Source organism: Lichenostomus cassidix, chromosome 5, assembly GCF_008360975.1.
Source record: "Lichenostomus cassidix isolate B80296 chromosome 5, HeHo_3.0, whole genome shotgun sequence".
In the NCBI taxonomy this organism is placed as follows: Eukaryota; Metazoa; Chordata; class Aves; order Passeriformes; family Meliphagidae; genus Lichenostomus; species Lichenostomus cassidix.
In genome coordinates, this window is record NC_139486.1 from 35,087,982 (window position 1) to 35,105,853 (window position 17,872).

General features: G+C 40.4%; 1 protein-coding gene across 8 annotated transcripts in view; it reads left to right on the forward strand.

The window, feature by feature from the left end:
* Positions 1-17,872, forward strand: part of RGS6 (regulator of G protein signaling 6) — a 261,853-nt gene that overhangs the window by 179,451 nt on the left and 64,530 nt on the right. For all 8 annotated transcript variants that reach the window (XM_085062225.1, XM_085062222.1, XM_085062227.1 and 5 more), the window contains 4 exons: positions 9,872-9,922; positions 11,329-11,435; positions 13,734-13,785; positions 16,196-16,260. In XM_085062225.1, coding sequence (XP_084918351.1) covers positions 9,872-9,922; positions 11,329-11,435; positions 13,734-13,785; positions 16,196-16,260 — 275 coding nt within the window. The remainder of the gene's footprint in view (positions 1-9,871; positions 9,923-11,328; positions 11,436-13,733; positions 13,786-16,195; positions 16,261-17,872) is intronic.

Genomic DNA, 17,872 nt, shown 5'->3' on the forward strand with positions numbered 1-17,872 from the left:
GACCAGAGCACTGTTGGATAGAAGTAGGAAAATAGCAGCACTGTCAGGTTTGTCCCACTGCTGTCAGGTGTTGCACCACGAAGCTCTCTAAACCAAAAGAGCTGCTCTAAACCAGGCTGATCCTCACTGCACAGTGAATGGGTTTATGAAGACTGTGCTTTGTGCTTGGGTAGCAACCAAATACCCAGCTGTGCTCATCCCACTTTCAGAACCTATTGCTATCAGAAATCATTGCTGCTTTGGAGCAGCCCATCAACTTTTCCAAGTCCAAACCCATACTTACATTGAAAGGAGTTAAATAAAGTGTTTGTCTTCAAATTCTTGGAAGAAAAAAGAAAAAGAAAAGAAGGAAAATATTTTTCTAGATTCCTTCTATCTTACAATGAAAGAAAAATGCTTTCTAAAATTCATAGACAGATATTTTGCAGTTTTAAGATACATGGTGTTTTGACATTCGATTCAATTATTTAAACTGAATTGTAGTAGCTCTATGCAGCTTTCAGCTTCCCAAAATGCTTCTTACTTTCAGAGGCTTTTTGGTAAAATAAGCTTGAAGGATTTATCAGACAAGAAATGTAATTTTAAAATATAGGTATTTAAGAGATGATGATTGTTGTTTTTACTGCTTCTATTAGGCATATCCTTGTGAAATCAGTCAAATACAAGAAAGAACAAATCATTTACCTATGTTGAACTTGTTAATTATGGCTAAGAGATTTTTGCTTGTTGGTTGTTCCAGTGTCATCATTAAATTTTTCTGCACATTTAAAAGTCCTGCTCTTACATGTCTCTGCCCAAATCTGAAATGCAGGAACAAGCTGTTGCCAGCAAAATCAACTGCTCCTTGCCAGTGTAAGTCCCTTTAACATATGGCTTAAGGAACCCTGTTTAAAATACAGCCTCTAGTGTTACTGCCATTAGCGTCTCTTTGATTTGCATGGCACTAAGTAAATTTTCAGCAATTGCTATAGAGTTGTAATTCATTTGGCATTACCCTTAACTAAAAGAAATTACATGTGCGACCTTAATCCTGCTTGAGAATTGTCCCTGATTGACTGCTGCACCAGTACAGAGCTCCAGTGAGGCCAACTGCACTCCAGGGCAGCCGGCATTACACAGGATTGAAAGATCTCACAGGAAAAGGGGTGGGAAAGCTGTACAATATCGATTATTTTATTTTAAGAACAACGAACTCCTGGAGGGAAAAGAGTTACGGACTTTGGGTCATTTAATTTTCCAGGTAATGTGACTGTTACTGAATCACTGCAAACACTGTGTGTGGTTCTCAACCTTTCCTGAAGAATACGAGAAGAAAAAAAGGTAGCAATGTGTCAGAAGGAAGTTGCTTTCTTAGAGAATTTGATGGTGGCAACTCCCCTGTAACAGAGATAACAAATTATTATGTTGCTGCATAAGAGTGGTCCTGAGAGAAATCTGTTGTGGCCAGGGCTCTGTAGGAGGTGAAAAACGTTGACCTTTGCAAATATGATAATGGCAGAAATTCATAGGACTCTGGTGCAGGTGAGTATTACAATGACAGATCTCTTAAATAAGTATTGTGCCAAAATCATTATAATGCTGTAGCTTTCAGAGCCCTTTACTGTCTTGCACCACTTGGTGACATTTACACCTTTGCAGGGAAACTGTTCTAACACTGGTGAGGGAAAGGAGGACCTTGATGTAACAGCCTTTGAAACTCAGTTTGTGAATGAGGACGTGGTGTGAAGTGACCTGATAGTCACATTCTGAAACACACCAGTCGCCTTCTACATTTTATCAATTTCCTTGTCTCCTGAAGAAGAAAATTAGCCATTAAAAATACTAATATATGATTGAAATGACAGAAATGACAGAAACATAGCCTTTGATTTAAAGGCTGTGCACATGAATTGAATAGAAGTAAAAATGTTTCATCCCTTACAAGATCTGACACAAGAATCTTCAAAAGCCCTGATTCCAGCATTGCTCAGAGTTGCTTCCTTTGCTGTTTTGTTGCCAAATCGTTTTGACAATGTGAGGAACAGTGCCTAAACACTACTATATGGCAGAGAGCCAAATTGCTAAACTGTATGAGCCACTTCAGTAGTCTGAGTAATGCAAAAGCAGAGCACCCTGAAAAGCAGCTGGAAATTTGTTATCAATTGTAGGTGTAAAGGTGCATCTCAACACATCCTCAGTTCTTAGTGATTTGTAAAAGGTGATAATTTCAGATGCTACTACAAAATGCTGTTACCAGTGTTGCTGGGAGGCTGGGAGTGCAAGGTACCATTTTCCTGCCTTTTGCATACCTCGATAAAGGGCTCTCGAGGCAATGTGCTCATCTTCTGTGGGTGTTATAGGAGGTATGAGTTTGAATAACAGAAAGTGTGGAACTGCTAATTCTTTTGGTTGTGCAATTTTCTCCCATACTTGCAGTAACAGCAGTTTGATCTGAGTTGTATTTGAGGAGAGAATAAGATTTGGGCACAGCTCACACAGTATATCTCTCATTTAGGCCAAATTCTAACCAAGTGAAGCAACAGCAGTGGGGATTGCTCTGGGGTTATGGTGTGTCCTGGTTCTGGAGGGTGTGTGCATTTGGATTTATCAGCATGGTTTTTGATTCCTGTCTCTAGGTAGTGCAGACAGGATGGCAGATCAGGTTTTCCAAGTCAGGTGAGGGATGTTTAGTACAAGTGAATCAGTGTGGCTGCCCCTGTGGTAAGGCCACAGCTTGGCATCTCTCAGTATTCGCAAAGGCCAGTGTGAGTCCAAGGCACTGGGTGTCAGGTGTAGGGCTGGGCTGATGTGACACAGCTCTGTTGAAGTGTCCTGAGAACAACACTGAGGCTGGCATAGCACCAAACTCTGTGAGCTGGCCAGGTCAACTGGAAAAAGACCTTTTGCTGGTATTGCTTTTTTCCAGTTGAGGACCTAGTTTAAGGTGTCCTGCCAGACCTCTTTCACTGGGATTAACTGTGCATCCATTAAGAGGTTTGCTAGCTCAGCCTTATTACCACCACTGTAGAGCAATCATTTTGAATCCAGGGCTCTTGGTTAGTGGCATCCTTCTGCTCCTCAGCACAGCTGCCTGCTTCTAGGTGTTGTTGGTGGGAGGGAATTGCAGGCCAGAAGTCTGTCTGCAGGCATGTCTGTTGCCACTTTCTTTCATGCCTTGCAAAGCTACCTGAGCTATTTTTAGAAGAGCAGCCTTGTGAGGAAAGAAGTCTGGCTGTGGTATCTCTGAGATATTAAGATCTAATTTATCTTTGTTACCTGGGCAAATTAGCCCACACAGAACTCTGCACCATCCTGTCATTTATTGATTCCTGCCTAGTGAAAATCTCTCTCTCCAGGTCTGCATTGTGGAGGGTACATCCACTTTGGTAGCCTGGCCACTATGATGAGAAGGCAAAAGTCCCTCCGAATAGCAGGACGGAAGAAGGAGGTATTAATAGCACACAAGAATTTGGATTTTGCAATTCTAAATCTCCATCTTCCAGATTTTGTATTCTGCCTTCCCACCAAGCCTCATTCTTGCTTCACACAAAGTACTGTGTTTTCAATTTTTTTATTACAAGAAAAGTAAATTGTAAATTCAAGCTCTCAAAAGTAGCAATGAACAAAAAGACTCCTTAGAAACTTTTGCTGCTTTGATCAAAAAGGGGTAACACTCCTGCTGCTAATGGTTGTTAATAATTCACAAACAAGATTTAAAGTGAGTATAACATAAAGGAAAAGTGCTACTGCTAGAATCTCTGAGCTGTTGTAGCTTTGATGATGCTCCTTAAGCTGTTGTAGCTTTGATGATGCGCCTTGCTGACACTGAGTGGTGCAATTACCACATGCTGATGCAGGAGCACTGCAATCACCACATTTTCTGACTCAACTGCTGAGATTTATTTTTTTGGTTGGCATCGGTATTTATTTATGTGCTCATTTAGGTAAATTTTATAAAGTGCTTCCCCAATATTTGTAACAGAATACTAGAGAGAGACCCAGATATTTGTCCCTTTTTTTTCCCCACTACCATAAAAATTGTTGCTTTGTGTTAAATCCCTACTGTGAGCAGTAGTCTGTACTTCCAACTTAGCTGAAATCACTGTGGGAGTCAGTGGGGGGCTCTGTGTAAGAAAAATTGTGGCAGAGTGTGCTGGAGGCCTTGAGAAATTTTGTATGAAATAATTTTGCCCTTTATCATGGGGGATGTTAATTTGTTTATTTTTGCAAGCCCAGTGGTAAAAGTGGGGATAATTAACCTTTCTGTCCTAGATTTACCGAGGATTCAGAACTGTCTGCGAAAGGACCCAAGACGTTATTTTCATTTAGCAGTGTGATTGCCATGAGTGGCAGTGTAAAAAGCAGCTTGAGTGTCTGCTCATACCCCTTTGCATGTAGTCTTATGTCATTTCAATGCTTGTGGGGTTTTTTTTCACTTGCTTTTCTGGTAGAAATATTTAAAGATTGCTCTGAAATCAACAGCAAATTATTTGTAAAATGTGGTGCTAAAATGGGCTCATCTATTTTCAAGAATGAAGTGACAGGAAGGGGGGACATATTTTTACCCTTTCATCAAAAGACTGTCTAGACTGTGACTTTGGAGGTGACTGACAACAGAGGCCAGGCATGTGGCTTGTTTGCCCATGGAACGTGTCATGGAGTAAGTAGGTAAGATCTAGACAGGAGCTGAATGGTTCACATTTTTCATGGAAAAAAACAATAAACCAAAAAAACCCTCTCCCAACCAGACCAAAAAATCTCCCCCTGTCTCGCAAAAGTAATTTTTTTTAAACATCAAAATATGTTCAGAGGATATTAGAGTTATAGTAACATTGGGAAAATGGAAATAACCAAGCAATCTTTTGTATCCTTCTGTAGACAGGTATGTATAGCACATTCTTAATCAGGTGGTATTTTTAGATGTCTTTAAGACCTCACTTGCTTCAGTGATATTGTCAGTGCAATGTGAGTCTGTGAATTATATGAGTCCCAAAGTATCCCAGCCCATCAGCTGATGGCATCCAGTGATCAGGACTCAGCTTAACAAGTCCTTTGAGAAAGAACAAACTTGAGTTCTTGGTCACTGGTGCCACACCTGGCCACACAACATGTCCTGTGTCAAATCCCTGTACAGCTCCACTCATCAGTGCTTTTCAGCTCTGTGATCCCGGGACACAGAAAAAAAAGCTGTTGTCTTATCAGGCCTAAAAAGAAATATAAAGATGCACACATTTGCTAGTGTTTCAGAAATACTCTTGTGTTTTTTATTTGTGTACATGTACATGTGTGTGTACAGGTGTAGATCTTGGCAGGGACATGTTTAGTGCACTGGATGATAAGCAGACCGCATTGGCCCTGGCTCCTTTGCTCTGAACCAGAGGTACAGACTCCATTCCAGGCAGCAGGTCTTTAGAAATAGCTGGAAGAGGGTTGTCCTGTCTGCCTTTGCCATTTCACACAGCATGTGAAGGAAGGGCAAATCTGATTGTAGATGGCTCTACATTTTCTGGAAGAGGTAGAACAACATAGGTTGAGTAGATAAGTTATCAAATACAGTGGTGGTGACTCACCTCACCAACTGCATCTTGCTGATGGCTTCACACCTTGTGAATTTTTTTAATTTGTCCTTCAATGTCTGACCACTCATTTGTCATGTTGACAGGCAATGGTGAGCAGAGAATACTAGCTACTATTGTAGGGTCACTGAGGCTCAAGAGAAAATGTAGAAAATAGCAATAAATATTAAACTGCTGGTCTGTCTCTAAACACATAGCTGGATAAATGGTCATTGTGAATATGTTTACACACAGAAATACAGCTATCCTGTTGGTATTAAGCAACTTCAGATTCAAAGAAGAGCCTAAGGCAAAAAGATATGTTTCATTATAGATGAGGAGGAAATAGGTGTTCACAGGATGTTGGCCATGCTTAAACTGAGCATTCTGACTCAGAGGAAATGTAGATGTATAGAGAGGGGAGCACAAAGTAGATGGAAGCCATTTCTCTACCTGGATTCAGTAACACTTCCTATTATGAAAACATGGTCAACTATTTGTTTTCAGAAGATGTCAAATTCTATGTTAGAGTATAGTGGCAACACATCAGAGTCAAGGGTGTTCCTTGGGTGTCCTCTGAAAGAGCTTGTGAAATGTGAAATCTGAGAAACAGTCAGAAAATATCTTTTTGGGAAGGTGAGTTACATGGGGACCATCTCTCAGGCTTAATCTAAAGGAGCAGTGAAGATGATGCTTTCTGGAAAATTTACAGATAGAGGTATCCATGTCTTGGTCTGGCAGAGGAGAGTGTTGTAAAGGAATCACGCAAATCTTCACTGTGTGTTATAAGGATAAATCTGAATTTTCTCATTTGAAGAAAGGCATAAGTAGTATTTCTAGGTGGGCAAAAATAGGTTGCAGTGATAGAAACAGCCCCAAGCAAATGCAAAGCCAATGTGTATGGGTAACCCTAAAAATGGAAGGTGCTATGGGAGATGACAGTAAAGAGTTTTCATTATGATTGAATATTAATTAGTGACATGGCTATTAACGATGACAGTAATTAACAGAGGAAGGAAAGACTTGTCATTGTCCCAAGGGTGAGTAATCAGTCTTGGCAGGTGATAAATAATGGTTCAGCAAACTCAGCAGAAAGATAATCTGTCTGCCTCAGGACAACTGGAGAACAGCTATAACATCTTCCAGGCTCTTGGCAACATTCAGGAATGACTTCATGTTTTTACCAGAGACAAATTAAAATTCCTGATCTCAAATGCTGCTTATATTCTGGAGTGGCTGATCACAGGAGTTTTGGTTGAGTCAGTGCCTTCAGTTTACTTACCCCTTTAAACCTTTCCTGCCCATTTAAACCTCTCTTATGAGGGGTGAGAGAGACTGGGGAACCAGCTTTCAGCATTACTTGAATTTTTCATTGTCATTTGATGGAAATTGAATAGATTCCTCAAAAGCATCCTAGAGCTGGGGGTGTGATCATTCTATGTAAACGTGGAGTGGGACTTAATCCTGCTCTAAGTATCCCTGTACATCTGGAAAGGGGTCATGCAGAAAGCACTTCCCCTCCCATGGGCCAGGCAATGCAATACTGTAGATGATTGTTAGGTATCTGCTCTCATGTCACTTGGCAATACAATGCCCAAGAGATCACTGCAAGCCTGTAAGATCACTGTAACCAGAGACCAAAATCAGGAGAAACAGTGGATTTTTTTTTGTTTGGGGGATGAACTGAAAAACCAAGAAAGATTCTGGTTTCACTTGAACCAAGACAGCATTTGGTAAGGTTTTGTTTATAACAATACAGAAGCACTCAGTTTAAGTTTTCTAGAATTAGCTTTCTAACCATAAATGTTGTGCTCTGTCTTTAAAATATTTTTGTTTTGTAAAAAGTAAAAGGGAACATCCATGTTTATAAAATACGTTTTATTAACAAACTAGTCAAAACAACAGTTCCTGGCTCTGAACATATGCCCCATATGTTATTCAGCTAGCAGTGTTCACTAGATGCATTCTCATTTAGCAGATAGTTTTGGACCCCTCATACAAATTTTTCTGAATAAATTCATTGTTCACAAAGAAATGGCATGACCTCAGGATGCATCTGGCCAGGTTGTTTCAGTAGATAAAAGAAAGTGCTGGCACCATTGCCAGAGGCATTAGTTTGGTGTTCTGCAAGGTACTGCCTGCAGTTTTGGTTACCTCAGTGCAAAGAAGTTGATTTAAATTTGAAAAGTTGCTGAATGGTGAAGTATAGGGAGAGACCACCTTAAGAGGACATAGGAAGAGTTGGTTTGGTTTAATGAAATGGAGGTGGGGAGACAAAGTTTCAGCCCTCTGTAGAAACACTCAGGAGAAACTGTCAAAGAAGAAGAATCATTTTTTGCCTTCAATGATAATGCAGTTTTGATAAAAAATACATATAAACTGCACATTAACAAACATAGCTTATGAAGTTGCAAGAAGAGTTCAATCTATCAAAAAAAATTTTGGAACAACTTTCCAAATATGATGGTGGCAAATGGAATTGCTCCTAGGTGAAGTTGGGAGGTGTGGAGAATGACTGTACTGCTGAGAATACAAAATTGTGAGATTGGTCCTTTGATATCTGGTTCACTGATACCTTCAAGGCAGCTTGAGACAATGCCCAGCTGCTGCTTGCTGGTCACATCTGTTTGCCCAATATTTAAGTGAAATCAGATGCTTCCGTGATCTTTGGGTAATCTCTGCTGATTGCATGCAGGGGAGAGGTAGGTTGTTTCACCTGCCTTGGGTGGGGGATGAGGTTAGGTCCTATTGCTGCCTGGTGCTGAAGCTTGACTGAAGAGGGTTTACTGTGCTCATTGTAGTGTTGTGGGTCTACTTGCATTGTCAGGGGAGTGGGAGCTGCTGTCCCCTTCTCTGTGGGGTAGAGCTCACATGTCTAATGGGAATTTCACCTGTATGGGAGAATTAGACCTGCAGATAATTGCAGGAACCTGGCACAGTAGCAGTGCATGTTGTCTCTCTCTGTGGTACATCATGACTCCACACCTTTATTATATTTAAGGTTTGCTGAGGGCATGAGGATGCTCTGGGCCTGTGGAAAGCAAAATGTTCTTCTGGAACAACTATCATGGTTATGCTGCTCCTTGAAATCCCAGCCATGTCTGAGCTCAGAAGTGCTCCACACAAATAAGATTCTCTGGGATTTGTTTAGGTTGGAACTGGGTTGGATGGAACTTTGAGCAGCCTGGTCTAGTAGGTGGCATCCCTGCCCATGGCAGGGGAGTTGGGACTAAATATATTTGGGGAGCCTTCCAGCTCAAATCACTCTATGATTCTGTGAGGTGTTACTGGGGCTATAAGCCTACTGTATGTAAATGTAAATATTTCTCAGGAAATCGACTGTACGCTGAGAAGGGCTTGGTGGTATGTCTGCATCCAGACATGGCATTGTTAGGTTGCTCTGAATGCTACTGTAACTTTGTATGGACTTGCTATATTGCCTGCAAGTGTCTTTGCTGATTGCCTTTGACTTTGGTCAGCTCCAGTTAGATGACTTCTACACATCATTGTGTTTAATTTTAAGCTTAACTTTCTGACTATGTGATTTAACTAAATTTTGCTGCCCTGTCATGATGTATTTTGGTAACAGGCCTTAGTTTCTACTAAACAGTGACAAGATTTCCACTTCTGTGATTTCCATGGAAGCAACAGAAGTTGTATACATACCGAAGATCAATCCTAGAGAATTTTATGTTCTTTATAACATAGCAGCAATTTTCATTAAACTTGATGGGCTCTGAAAACCTACTGAGTTTCATGAAGAACTTTAAAGTCTCACTCCTGCTGGCCAACCCTCAGTTTGTGTGATCTCCAGCAGGAGAAAGCTCAAAGGTGTTTTGGTTACAGGCACTCTGAACACCACTCCCTTCTCTAAGACATTGCTTGTCTTTGACGTGAGCAAGCCCTTCCCATCTTTTTTGGCTGATGTTTCAATTCCATACATCTATGCATTACAGTGTGAAGTGCCAGTAAATGCTCCTTCACCTCCTTGCTAACTAGTGCTTGCAGAAACTTAACTCTGCATACTGAGGTGAGAGAGAAGAAAATGCGGGAGAACAGTTACATGGAATCATTAGAGTAATATCTGACTTAAAGTGTATCAAGTCTCCTGTTGCACAGAAAGCTCCATGGGACCTAGTACCTGTCAGTAACCAAGTAATTGCAGTGTGGCACAAGAAGGAAAAACATTCTGAAACCTCAGTGGAAATATAAAGGAAAATGGAAAAAAGTTCATGTCAGTTCTGTTGTATCTATCTCAATGTTATCTCTCTCTAGGGCTCTCAAACACTGTGGTCTTGGTGTCTAACACTCTCTTAATTTTTTGTTTGTTTGTTAAGGTTCTGATATTGTGCAGTGGCTTATGAAGAACCTCAGCATTGAGGATGCAGGTAAGGTGACCACAGCTGGGGAGAAACAGGTGCTCCATCTGTATTGTGTGTGCCATTAGACAGTAAATACTATATTGCTGCAGTCTAAAATGCCAGTAAAAGAACATGGTTGATTTCAGCATAGGAGGAAAGGAGGAGGAAAAGAGTTAAGAGTCCACATCTTGGTTAAGTCTAATGCCTTATACTGCAACACACTGAAATACCATTTCAGAATTTTAGCCTGTCTGTGAAATTCTTGCTACCTACAGAAGACTGATTGATTTTCCTAGACTTCAAAAATAAGTTGGTGGAGGTGCATGGTTAAGCAGGCAAATGCAGCAGCAGGTTTTCATTGTGTGAAGAAAAGTAGCTACAACTGACAGGACAAAGCATTTGTGTCATTCTTGGCCAGGGTCATAGAATGTGGTGATGGTTTCTAATTTATCAAAAAGAGCAAATAGATAAATCACCAGATAGTTAAATGAATAATCAGCCATAAAGAGTGATCAGTGCATGGGCACAGTCCAAGTAGTTCACTATTCAGAGAAACCAAAATTATTTTGGCACAGTTAAGACCTAGTTAGAAAAGGGGAAGAAAAGATCCACAGCCCCAGAAGTTTCTTTTCATTTTCAGGAAAGGGAAAAAAAAATCCAAAATCTCACCTACCAGTTTTTCTGCTGCCTTACTGTCACCATGTAAAAGCAGATAGAGGCAGTGTTGAATTATCCAGCAGGGCATCCCTATAAACGCATCCCTTCTCATGAGTCCTGTCAGGTCCCAAGTCTGAATTTCAGCTGCAGACAACAGCTCTATTATCTACCTGGACATGCATGAGCAGATGATTTTTCAACTCTGAGAAAGCTGATGCAGCTTTTGACAGCTGGCATTGCCTGAAAATCTGTGCAGATGTGCCTCTGCACTGGGGAAGGTTGCCTGGGCAGCGCTAGGATATGTAACTCCCCTTTGCAACATTTTCTCTAACAAGTGGCAATGTTACAGTGTGAGGATGTGTCTTTATGAATAAATATCCTGCTAATGAACTGATGTTGCAGGTGCTTGTTGGATTTGGTAGAGGAAAGTGAGGTTCCCTGATGGAACTGGCTTCTTGTCAGCTGTCACCTGTGGTGGATAATGTGCTTTGAAATGAATTTCATACTCTAGAGCTGAACTGGTGTGTGACATTTTGTAAACAAAAAACTAGCGGGTTAAACATTTGAGCAGTGCTTCATCTGTATTGTAAGGCTAATTTCTGCACTCCTGCTTTGCATGGTTTGGTCGGAAGTAGTAGGGATGTGGTGTGGGCACAGAGAGGCATGTGGACACCAGATTTCACATGAGTCATCACCACCAGAGCTGCTATTGAAAGCAGAGAAATGTGCAGTGCATGTCTTGTTGACACATCCCTGCTGTTTTTTCTCTTTCACAGGGGAAGCAATACACTTGGGAAGTCTTATCGCTGCACAGGGTTATGTCTTTCCAATCTCAGACCATGTCCTTACCCTGAAAGATGATGGGACATTCTATCGTTTTCAGGTTGGTGAGCCCCCCGACTCCTTGTGGCTCCTTCTACTTTCCCTGCAGTAACACGGCTGAAATCACCCACTCTTTATCCCTAAGCAGCCATCAGGTCTATGAAGCCAGGGATTGAGGCTGTCTTGGTGGATGCCCAAGGAAATTATGAAGTCCCTTCAAAAACGTTTGCTTTAGAATCCCAAATTACTCTCATCTCTCTTCTGACTTAAAGTTTTTTACATAAATAAACAGGTATGTCCTGTGACTATTTTCGATATGTGAATTCAAGGTTGTTTTATTCAGATTTGAACTAAACCAGAAGAAAGAAAATGGATTTCAGGTCTTCTTTCTGGTGCACAATTAAGTAGCCATTCTTCTGTGCAAAATGGACCAGAGCAAACTTAGGATTTGGACATTCAAGCTTTGGCACAGCAAAAAATTCAAAATTTTATCATCTCTTGCTTACAGATTGGTGTGAGAGAGGGCAAGCTTAAGGCTTTGGCTCTTCTACAAAGGATGTGTAACCTTGGCAGTCACCTGAACTGGGATATCTCTATCCCTCAGTGTTCCTGTGCCTCCAGATGTGCTGAATTTTTAAGGCACCCTGTGCTTGAGTTCCATGCCCTGTCCAAAATCTGCCACTGTCAACTTCCTAGATAACTGAGTGCTTGTGTGGCAACAACTCCTTCTGAACTGATTGTATAACTTTAGAAGAATCAGTAAGTCCAAACTTGGAGTTCTACTGCCTAATCCTGCTGGCTGAATTTGTGTTTTTCTGTTACATGATCCCAGCCAGCTCCCTTATCTTTCCTGACACCTCTCTTCTATTCACCCTCCTGTTTCCCCTTTACATTTTTTTCCTCTTTTTTAGCTTTTATTTGAAAAGCCATTTCTGCTCTTTGCATCTGATGTTACAGCTACTCATGCTCACTGGTAATGTGGTATTGTGTTATCATATGTGACCAATGTCATGGTGAAAAAAGAAGCCCAGGAGATCACAGACCTCCTCTTATCTCACTCTACCTTCTGGTTACAAGGCATCATTCAGACTCAGATTTTTCATTACAATTCCCTTTCTTTTCTGAAAGTCCTGATCCTCCTGTTATGTAAGACATGACAGAAGCAGGGGTGATACTGGTTACCCATTTAGCTGTATTTTTCTCTGTTTTAAAAGAATGGCACTCTAAGAACTTGTCTTGTGCAGTTTTCAGGAGCTACATTTCAGTATAATTTAATTTCTTTTTCTTATTTTAAGCCTGTCTAAACCACATCATCAAACTGACTGCTTATTAACTTATTTGTCTTTCCTTACAAATTTTGCGTATTCTTTTCCTGTTGTCATTTCCTGCAAGACACCTCCTTAGCTGTTTTCAGAAAAAAATAACCTGATACAATCATGCTTCCTTTCCATTACTCTCTTCTTGCTACTTTTTACCTCAACATCATTCCCTCCTTTAACAGTAGCTCTTCTGAAATTCTTAAGATATATATCAGCGAGGAGCTTTGAACCCTGTGTTGTTTGAATCCTCTATGTTTTCGCACTGTACTTTGGTGCAAGGAATAGTCTGTGAGTTAATGTCCTATGCCCATCTGTAGCATTACATCAGTAAAGCAATGTGCAATCAGTAAAGCATCAGTGTTCTGTAATTTGTGAGATCACCAGCACATTATTTTTCATTCATGTTGAAACTGAAATACAATCACATATAGTAATAGCTTGCAATTAATTGTAGCAACTGCAATATGCAGACCTGGATAGAAAACAAAAGCAGTAAGTTTAGCAGGACTTCTGCTTTTGGAATTACTCTAAACAGCTGAATTTTGACCTCTGCCATCTGTTACAGTTAAAAAGGAAATTGTTTTGTAGTCTGCCAACCACACTGGTAGCTGCTCCAGAAAAGCAAGGGGTATGTAGCATGTAGATAAAACCACGGGGTTTCTCATGGTCTTTAAAAAAAAAAAAAAAAAAAATCAGGTTGCCAGTGAATTTCTGGGGAAAAAGAAGGTTCTGGGGATAGAGGATAACAGGTCCACATTCAGATGAGCTGATAGTGTCTAAAATTTCATCAGAACCCTGAACATCCTCCTCAAGGACACTTGTATTACAACATCTCTATTTGCCTGCACTGAGGCATATTAAAAGTCATACCTTTCTGGAAACACCTCCTCATTTTTACTGAGATCTGCGACAGTGTTTACCCTGAGGGCAGAGACTGGGTGGTAGATTTTGTGATTCTTCTTTTCGTACTTGTAATGTTTTTTTGCATCTGAATTGGTTTTTATGTCTTAAATTACAAAAATGTATATGTTTTTTCTTAGGCACCATACTTTTGGCCTTCAAACTGCTGGGAACCAGAAAATACAGATTATGGTGAGAGTGTAATTATTGCATTATAGAAAGTTTGTACGGAAAGTGTGTGATGCAAAAAATTGTCCTTAAAATAATTACTATTGGCCATCTACACCCTTCATGTGCAGAGTTTCTTGTCAGATGGCAGTGTCAGGGGCAGATATGTGCTCATCTCAAATGCATGAAATGAAATCCTGGGGTGTCTCAAATCTATGGAGCTGTAGCCATTGAGCTCAGTGGGGCCAGGGTTTTGCCTACTATTACCTTCAGTCTCCCATACCCCTGCTCACTTCAGCAGGATTTGTGGCAAGCACAATACTGGTTCTTGGGAACCTTAAACAATACCAATAGTACTTTTGTGGGAGAACATCTCCTGATCTGTAGCTGAATCTGTTATGTTGATCAATTAAATTCAGTTTATCTGGGCACATATCTGATTGATCAATAAACCAGTACATAACTAACTGCAACCCATAGTTAAAAACTCTCTGATACATGACATCAGACTTACTTTCCCATTTTTTTAAGATTGCCGGATGATAGGGTTAGAGAGAAGACTAAGCATGGTTTATGAGCTAATAAATTGCAACATGGTGTTTTAAACATGTGAGTGCCTGCAGACAGGGATAATACATAAAGAAAATATGTCAGTGTTGTTATCTTTAGCTGTCTGGATGCAATATTGCTGTCTCTTACAGAACTGCACTTCTTTCACAGTTAAATGATAAAATTAATTGCTGTATCCTGGTGTGGCTTTTGGAAGAGGAAGTGTATCCGTGTGTGCAGTCATAAAATGGGAGCTCCTGGAAGTCCTTTTATCTCATAACCTAAGATTGGTTTAGAACTCCTCCCTGAACAATCAGTTTGGGTTTTTTCCTGCCCATGCAGTAATTACTCACAAATATGGATTCGGGAAGTCATTTGCTGGGGTGAAGAAGTGGCCTGCAAGGGTGTGTGTCACATGATAGTTCATTTGCCATCCTCATCTGCAGAGGAGCTAGCACAAACTTATGTGTTTATGCTAGTGAGAGACATGCTTAGAAGAAAACATGATGTTGTTTTGTATATGCAAAAAAATTTCCAGATTTTACAGTCATCCTATATCATTGTATTAACTGTGCCCAATACATATTCTGTAAATACCAGAAAAACAACATGAAGAGGGAGGTTCTGTTTTTTTCCTGCAGTATCAGATAAGAAACTGTTTTTTGCTGTCAGATTATTGTGTTGCAGTGGCATTTAGTGGAGCAGTACACCCCAAAATAAAGCCCTGTATGAGCTGACCCACAGCTGGACAAGCTTCAACTGCATTAGCTCTGAGCCCTGTAGTGACAGATTTTCATCTGTCCCAGAAACCTCTCACATATGCTTATAATCAGACTTTGCATATCAGAGGCCTGTACAGATGGAGTCTTCCCAGGAATTAATCCCAAACTAGCAGTAAACCCAAATAAAACTGAAATCTCAGCAGCACTTCATACTTTTTTTTATTTGCATGTGTCCACTTACAGGAGAGGAACTAACTTGCTAATGGCAGGTCACTACCTTGCATGAAAAAGCACTGTGAGACAACTGACTCTCAAGTGCCTTACAGAGGAAACTGCCCTTGAGATGTGTAAATATAAATGAACTGGTCAGCTCTGGTTACAATACATAATACTGGCTCATTATATGAATGTTAAAATTATAGAAACAGCGCAGAACAGAATTACATGTGTAGCACTGGGCCTCTATTATGTTCAGACTTGACTGTATATCCAGAGTGGGCTGTGAACCTTGTGTTTCAGCCTGTAATGGAAATGGGGTGATCTTAGCAGATCCAGGTGGGGCTTTCCCAGAAGGCAGCCTTGGACTGGTTTTGTGGTGTGAACTGGGCTCATTTTGACCTGCAGAATCCCAAACCACATCAGAGTCTGCCTAGGGTGAAATGTGACAAGGCTTCTCTTAACCATTTGAAATGTGTAAGAATACTGGATGGAGCATATTAAAAAATGCCCAGATCATACCTTTAAGATCTGGTTCATATTTCTATCCTGATTTACATTTACTTTTTCTTAGCAGAAAATAAATGCAGTGATAGTCCCTTTGGCATGCATATTCTCAAACTGCTTAGGGGAACAGGTTGCTAGTGCTATATCTTTTACCAGACCCAGGAGCAATTGTGCCTTTCTTGGACATCTTGTTAGGTCCTGGCATCTGCTCTCAGCACTTTTAAATGAGATGTCCCAGATGTTTAGGGCCTCTGAGATTACTCGTAAGCAATGTCAGCTGGGTGTTCAGCTTTCTCATTCCTTGGGAGACTTCCTTCATGTTGCTTTCTGATGAAAATGAACTGGAATACTTTTTTTTCCTTCTTTTTTTTTTTTTTTTTTTTAAGATCTAGTACTAATAATCTGTCTGTAATTGTTTTCCATTCTGTTTCTCCCTCTAGCCATCTATCTTTGCAAACGGACCATGCAGAACAAAGCTAGGCTGGAGCTGGCGGATTATGAAGCCGTAGGTACACTGCTGCTAGAGTTTAAAGCTGGGGGCTGCAGAGATAGCTTTCCTTAGCAATTGAATGCTGCCATTTTGTGCTTTGGGATCAGTCTTTACTGTATATTTTCCTTAGTTGTCAGAATTGTGTGAAGGTTTATATGGAGACAACATCAAGAACATGATTGATGAATGTCCCTGGCTTTGCAGTGTCCCACATTAAAGCATCTGCTGTATAATGAGCTCTTCAAGACTGGGGAAAATTACACAGAACTTTAGATTAGTGTCCTGTTTCCAATTAAGAAATCCCGGGTTATATAGCTGATTTTATCACATGGAAATGATGGATTTTCAGGTGCGCCATTGGACAATTAAATTGTTGATGAGACATGTAGTTACAAAAGTTTTCAGATATTATACTTGGAATGTTTTCAACATGCTATGTGAAAAATATCACTGAACTTTATTCAGAGTGTGTTTTTTGATATGGAATTACTATCAATAAAAATATCCCAAACCTTGGTGTCAAGCGTACAGGGTGGAGAGTAGTGGGAAGATGGAGACAGGAGGGGCAGGGCTATGTATTTCTTTGAATGCCAGTAGTGTCACACTCTGAGCACCTAAACTTTTCTTTCTATCATACTGACTTTTTTTCTGTTTAATTGCTCAAAAGTATAATAGCAGAATTTTGTAGTTGGAGTTTTTCACTGGAGGTTTTGTTTACAAAGTTGGTTCTAGTGGACTTCTGTGGTCATGTTTATTACAATGAAAACATTTATATTGCATATATTTTAGGGCAGGGGGTTTTTCTGAGATTGGAGTTTTTCCTTCTTCCTTATCTTCTTAATTTTGGAGCATTTGTGCATGTGGAGAAATATGTTCATGGCATTTGGTACTTCCAGTGCAGAGCATGCAAAAATTGCCACTTACCTAGTCCTCCCTGGAAATGCATTCAGACTTCCCAAGAGTTCTGATCTTGAACAGGCACAAAGGAAAGAATATAATAATCTGCATGCACTTACATGTCCTTTTGCTGAGTTTTCTCTTCTGCATATTGTTGATTCCATTATTAAAACCATTAAAATTGCTCACATCCAACCAATTAACTGTAAGTACTCCAAAGATCTATCATAAAACAACAAAAGGCTGTTCAGTGGTGCACATACTCCCACACACATGCAGTGAGGCTGTGGCTAAGTACTTTTGCACATTGTTGCCTACTGAGAGTAGCAATGCTCCAGTGATGGTAAATAATTAGATCTTGGCAGTCTCTCATTTTTCTTGTGAATATTGCATTGCACAATTAGAGGTTACTTCTGCATTCAAACTTTGTTCTCTTAATTAGAGACATTCAGATAAGAATGGCACCAACTCTTCCTAAGCATTATGGGAGCTGAAGCAGATCCAGCAAGGGATGTAAGCTCAGCACAAGTGAGAGAAACAGATTTGCAGGAGGGAGAAGGAGCTCTGTACATTTACTACACATGTTTGGAGATGCAGCGTGAGAATGCTTCTCCGCAGGTATCAGCAGTGACCTGGGACTTCAAAACAGACTCTCTACAAAGCATCTCAGGGGACATCTCATTTTTAGGTTCTGGTTGCAGCATTCACAGATTACCCCCAGCTCCATTTT